This window comes from Nelumbo nucifera, chromosome 4 (assembly GCF_055504915.1).
Source record: "Nelumbo nucifera cultivar China Antique chromosome 4, China Antique-T2T, whole genome shotgun sequence".
NCBI classification, from domain to species: Eukaryota; Viridiplantae; Streptophyta; class Magnoliopsida; order Proteales; family Nelumbonaceae; genus Nelumbo; species Nelumbo nucifera.
Genome location: NC_142652.1, coordinates 4,798,744 through 4,805,331, shown reverse-complemented (window position 1 = coordinate 4,805,331; position 6,588 = coordinate 4,798,744). Strand labels below are relative to the sequence as shown.

Here is a 6,588-nt window from a genome sequence, read left to right as displayed (position 1 = left end):
ATCCCAAATGGCAATGCAAGCAGTATATTGTGGCCAAATGGAAATGGGTGCTAATGTGCTACCGTTCCCCTCTCTGTCTCTGTCTCTGTCTCTGTCTCTCTCTCTCTCTCTCCCCATTATTTTCTCCGATTTAAGAAGAATTAACTAATTATGTATCAACGCAACTCACTGAGCTGTTATCTGGTATCGAGTCTTTAACTCTTTACTGATTTAGAAGCTGAAGGTATCATTTAGATCTTTTCTGTCCAGAACCAGTGTCCTTCCCCCCTTCCTGATATTGTCTGTGTTGTGAATTGTAATAACTGATAAAACGTGCCCAAAGGCCAAAACGTATATTAGGAAAGCGCCATTATTGATACACAGATCATACACCAGATGGCATGGTCCATATTAATTAAAAACTGCTGTTTTATTGGCTGGGATATACCAATTGAGTGGTTACCATTCATCTGCTCAGATCAAATGCAGTACAGCAGTTTTTCACTCTTCAATGCTTCTTAACCGGATTAGGCTAGCCTACTGCCTACCTACTACATCCACCAATTTTTCTTGAGGAACCAACCAACCAAGGGCTCACTGTGCTTATAAGTTATAACAGAACACATAATTTTACTGAGCTAAGTATGAAATGGTGCCTACAGCTTACTGGTCTTTTTTTTTTTATTTGCTACTCATAAGCGCGTCTCACACCAACCTCACGTTAAATTCACATTACTCAGCCTTGAACATGGTTTAAAGTATTTGGCTTTATGATTTTAACTTTTGAAAACAAGTAGATTTACTTGTCATCATGTTTGAATTGCGTGAATTGATATTTGTTTTTTTTTTAAAGATCTAAGCCCTTCGAGGTTCTATTAAGAAGTTGTCTGTGATTTCCCTTCTAATATAGTGTATATTCATTTCATTAACTCATACTGCAAGAGTCTGGTTCGATATATGTATATATATATATATATATATATATATATATATATATAAATTTAATGGTTGTTCTATTGTACATCTTTCAGTGCCCCATATGCTTTCTTTTGTGAAAACAATTAGTAATGCCGATGCATTGAAAATTGGTCGGAGGTGTTTTCAGTGCTTTGTATTAATGGGCATTTTCCAAATATATTGTACTGATGATACTTCCACCAATCCTCCTCCAATTTTAATACAATTTGGTGGCTGCCCTTTCATATAGAATAAAATCAGGAATATCTCCATACTTATAAATTATCATTCACGGGGAGAGATATTCTCAATACATGGCTGAAAGGCGCTGTACTACAGAAATGATTAGTGTTGGAGTAATGGAGTTCACATCTCTATATCTACTCTATATCTACTCCCTTGCAACTCTCAAATGAAATAGAGATAGAAAATAAACTTATAACATCATACCTGAATTGCTTTTTAATTATATACATATAAAGCTGGTGTGCTTATGCTTTAACCAATCAATATTCCAGAATTGGATAAATCCCATGCATGGCTGTGTAACCAATAAGAACACCCAACGTCAAACCATATATACAGAGAGTGAGTGAGAAATTTATTAATTGGGAGAAATAGCATTTTATGCCTGGCACGGGACACTATGATTCAGTTAATCCGGCCGATCTTCTGTGGGTATTTTATTGGCAGCAAGAATTTGTGAAACAATAATAAATGATATATAAAATAATATTAGTGGCAGAAGATTGTGATTTGTGATAGTGCCACATCTTTCTTACTTGGATGCATCTGATCACGTGGTGCACAAAGAAAGGGCACCGAGAGTCCAGATCATCTCGTGATATACTGGGGCCCAATTTCACATGTGCTGTACTATGATTGTCCACTACTCTTAGATACTTGTCTTGGTCTCACGTCCAAACCACCATCCAAAACTTTAATCGGTTGACTTCTCTCTCTCTCGTGTTGGTAAGGAATATAATGTGGATGTTCATATCTCACTATATATTCATGGCCATCTTCAATCAGGTTTACAATATTCCATGCCATGGTAATGGAGTTTGGATAGCTATTATAATTCTGTGGGGTTCTACTACTACAATATTTATTATTTATAGTCGTAATTCAAATATGCTGTATGCATGCACTAGCTATCTTGAAGTTTCAAATATGTCGCTGTGCCTGTGGTCATCAGTAATCACATTCTATATATGCATGCAACCCCTCCAAAGTTCATCCTGAATTGTTGTGGATGTTTCAAACATAATTTTAACTTCAATGCTCCTTAATTTGTATATCTCCATTTTATCCATATATAGCTGATTAGTGTCACCTCTCTTCTACTCGCTACTTATTTCGTAAACTTCCTGGTATTCATTTGGTTTTCAGTTTGCAGTTTGCTCCAAGCTTTTTCTGTTAATGAAGGTGGGTAGTCCATTCCAATCCATCCTTCCAAGTTCCAACCCAAGATCAAGATGCATAGCGGGGACCAGCATTTAATGACGTTGGGATCTGCTGGGTTACCTATTAGCGGGATCCAGCGATGATGGATAACTGGTATCAAATCGATCCTGAGTGGGACTCTTTGGCCATGGGACCTGCACACCACTCTAGGCCGCCAAATAATTCACGAGAGAGAGAAAGAGATCCTATGCTTGGATTTTGAGAAAGTTGGGACTTGGCATTCAAGCGGGTCTCCTCAACTCAACCACTCCCATCTCTGGAGTCAGGACAGAGGGCGCCGAGGTACTAACCAAATTTTCAAGCTCCAAGAAATAAAAATACAGTGGATCTAGGAGCAGAAGGGGGGGGGGGATTTGGACTCATCAGTCTAAACAAAGGGTTGGGAGATGCATATAATCTTCTTTCATGAAATTCAAGAGATCCCGTGAAAGATCTTGAGAGTCAAAAACATGTCTATTTCTTTTCATAATTCCCAGATTAAGAAGAAAATATGCGCATCTATCTCATCAAGCTTTTGTATTGGAAGGCCCCAAAAACTCTATCTCATCCTCTCATACACATTCCATCTGAAAGAAGAAAACCAGAGAGTTCAAATTGCACCAGATGTCTTATTTATGCCCTCCTTTTCCCATTCTTGATTTATTAATATAAATCAAGAGGTATACCGACTTCTATGCTTAGGAATTTTCAACCTACCAACTGTTCAACGCTGGCAAATTCACATGGAAAGGACTGAGTCTCTGTTTGCTTTTCTGCACAGGACTAATTCTTTCTGTTTTAGGAGTGATGGAGCAGTTGGAAATGTGAGGATTTATATTAATAACACCATGTACCAATATAATCTAGAGCGATACAATCAAAGCGGAAATTTTGGTTAAGGATAATAATGAAGTTTTCACAGAGAACCTCTGCATATTAATGTAGTCTGAAGGAGACGAGTACTCCACCTTACGTCCATACCCCACCTCCATGAGAACGCCTAATGGACACGATGCGTTGCAAAACTAATTGATCCACGGAATATCTACAACCCCTCAGCAAGACACCAGACAGCAACACAAAGACAGGTAAACATAGATCGAATCATAGAATCATGTTGGCAGTTAGCACCAACCTGACAGCCTTGGGAGCCGTGCCTGAGCTCATTTGCATTGATATACCACAAATCCACAATCCAAGCCAAGCCCGAAATACGCACACCATAATCATTTTGGCTGAGAGTGAAATACAAAAGACGGTTGATGGAACATGGGAGGTTAGAACCCCTGGTTCTGCATAGCCAAAGGATGCTTCTTCATAGTAGATAGGCTGTTTATTTATACTTTTTCACTTTAAATGTTTATTTATATTTTTTCATTTTAAAAGCGTTTTCTTATTTTTATTGTTTGGTTAGACTTTACTTTAAATGTTTTTTTACTTTTTACCTCATATTAATACCCATTAAAGTGTCATATCAACATTTGGTTTCAAGAAACGCTGAGGTATTGGGAAAAACAAGAATTTGATGTTTCCTCAAATGTCCCATGTACAAAAATCAAAGCGTTTTAGTTTTCTACCATTTATTTGATAAAGGTGAAACCGAACAGTTATTTCATTTTGCTTCATATGCAATAAACACCAATACCTATGTAACACTAATATAATGGCATTTATTCAATAAACACCCATGAAACCAAACACAACCTAAATCTGATTTAATCCTCACAAGAACATGCTCACACCGTGCATCGGAAATATCTCCTAATGAAAATAAACATACAACTATGAAGATGCATGTTCCCAATGCACGGACTAAAAGGCTGTGAGGACGGTGTGAGAATGGTTCTGTAAGGACTGAATCTGAACCCCAAAACCACATAACCCTGCTCCATGGTTTCAGAAGAATTCACTTATTATGTAGCCACGTGTCTAAATTTTCTGTTGATGGCAAAATAAGTTATATTTTGGATGATGTGCCAACCTCAAATAGCCCAAATTTTAGAGATTGCTTATTTAGAGCATGAAACGGGCCACATCATATAACAGGTACTCACCCCGGTGACTGAATCATCGCTCTGTAGATACTTATTTTAGAGATTGCTTATTTGTGCAACAGTTAGCCAGGCAGCACCACCCAATAGACAGCATCTTATCCTGCAGTTAGGTCCTTTACGTTCCGCTGCAAAGAATGGTTAGATCTAGAATCCGCTTGATTTGAATTGGCCATAGTTTTTGGATAATGAATCAATGCATGGTGAATGGTGAGGTGACTATATTAAAGATTGAGGAAAATAATGAAAAAAATTGGAAATTGGTATCTTAATTAGCCATATCAGCATCAGTTAATTCCTAGGTATGGAAAGAAAAAGAAACATGTAGAGCAAATACAAGCATAGCATTTACAACATGGTTACATGTATTCATATGTGACCAATCACAATCACTTGCAACTATTCTTAAATCAAAATAATATTATGTACAACTGCTGAATGGCATTACCGTATACAAGACCACAAGGTGAATAAAAACTTGGACCACCAGAATAACCAGAAACTGTGAACGTTTAGAGTTGCTCATATGGGAACTGAAACATATCATTTTCCATATATTCGTCATTGCCCTGTAAAGCTGATGCAGTATCGCTCATTGCGTCACTGAATTCAGCCTGCAGATAATAATTAAATCAACATGGGAGACAAGGGTAATACAAAATACTAATAAGAAAAGACGAGGAACCATAATTTAATCACAAAACCAATATTTTACACGGTTAAGAATTTAAGATCCATGGACTTGTTTGCGGTTTCTTCAAGGGGCTTGTTGGGGGGGTAGGGGGTGATGCAAAAAGTGAACAATTAAACTGAGGCTTTTGCCTGGGCTGAGGTGCAATGTGCACCGGGCATACACCTTTTGGAAGGGCCTGCGCCTGGGCCTAGGTGAGGTGCATGCCTTGAAATGTGTCTGAGGTGCAGACCTTTTAAATCACTGGTCAAGTCCAACTACATACGATGTGCTACCCTATATAACAGGTACATTGACATGCATACAGATCTGAAGTTGATATGAACTGTGACTACTAACATGTAACAGCTCTCATGTCTTTATGTTGAGGATATCATACTCCAGTTAGTGACTGTTATCATGTATAATGCAGGATCCTGTGGCCCCACATGCTTGACTTGCCTGGTACTCATAATAAATCCTTTCTTATGGGCAAATTTTACATTATAAAAATAAACAAATTTATGGATAATTCTAGTTTAGTAGGTTACCAATACAAGGTGGGGTATAGAACAATGTAGACTAGAGTATAGAACATTTGACTGATATCCAAGGAGTCCCTATCTGGTATATGGTTTGGAATCTGTCACATCATCTCTCCGGATGACAGAGATAGTATAGGTAGTCTAAGGAGGCTCACTACCTACTTCAACCTGATAAGGAAACCTTTTTCCGTGTTCATTCATCCACGCGGCAGATGTAGGGCAGGTCAATGCACACATATGGTTAACCTCAGTAGAATCTCAAACGCATGTCATGTGTTAATGCTACACAACGGCCAAGATGATCAGAGATTCAGAAAATGGGCTGACCTTGTTACATGCGGTACAGTGGTATATTTTCCTATCCTCCTATCTTTGTGCAACTACGTTTATAAACATTTGTTCTAATTTGGTATATTTATCATGTCTTGATAGGTCCATAGACAGAGATTTAGATCATGACTATCTTTCAATTGTTTGACATACTAACCTTTGCCTGATGGTAGCATTCAAGCATGCGGTGATACTGTTGACGTGCATCAGGAGACTCAACCATGGACAGCACAGTTGAGAGAGCTTCTTCAATAGCTGCATCCACTTTCTGTTTTCGGAACACCTTGAGAATGTCTTCATCTTCACTTTCGTCCGTTGACTCCAATTCTGGCCGGAATCCTCGTAAACCAACTCCTCTCCGACACCACCGCAGCACAACCTTATCTAAAACGCCAACAGCCCATACAATCAACTTGTACTTCTTCCTGACCTGATGGCCTCGCACATGAGCCTACCAAAAGATAAGAATATTCAAAACCTCACTATTAATATCTTGTCTGCATTTCCTAAAGGAGTTTCACTTAAGTTCAGGAAAAAAGTAACAAAAACCATACGGGCACTGGGTTTTCCCTTCCTCATATTTAAGCATCAGTGAATATCCATGTGGGTT

At 38.3% G+C, this 6,588-nt stretch overlaps 1 protein-coding gene across 2 annotated transcripts in view; it reads right to left on the bottom strand.

The window, feature by feature from the left end:
- Positions 1-4,677: 4,677 nt before the first annotated feature.
- Positions 4,678-6,588, bottom strand: part of LOC104591751 (calmodulin-binding transcription activator 4-like) — a 53,135-nt gene continuing 51,224 nt past the window's right edge. For both annotated transcript variants that reach the window (XM_010250747.3, XM_088903343.1), the window contains 2 exons: positions 6,136-6,429; positions 4,678-5,047 (listed from right to left, as the gene is read on the bottom strand). In XM_010250747.3, coding sequence (XP_010249049.1) covers positions 4,946-5,047; positions 6,136-6,429 — 396 coding nt within the window. In that variant the 3' untranslated portion in view covers positions 4,678-4,945. The remainder of the gene's footprint in view (positions 5,048-6,135; positions 6,430-6,588) is intronic.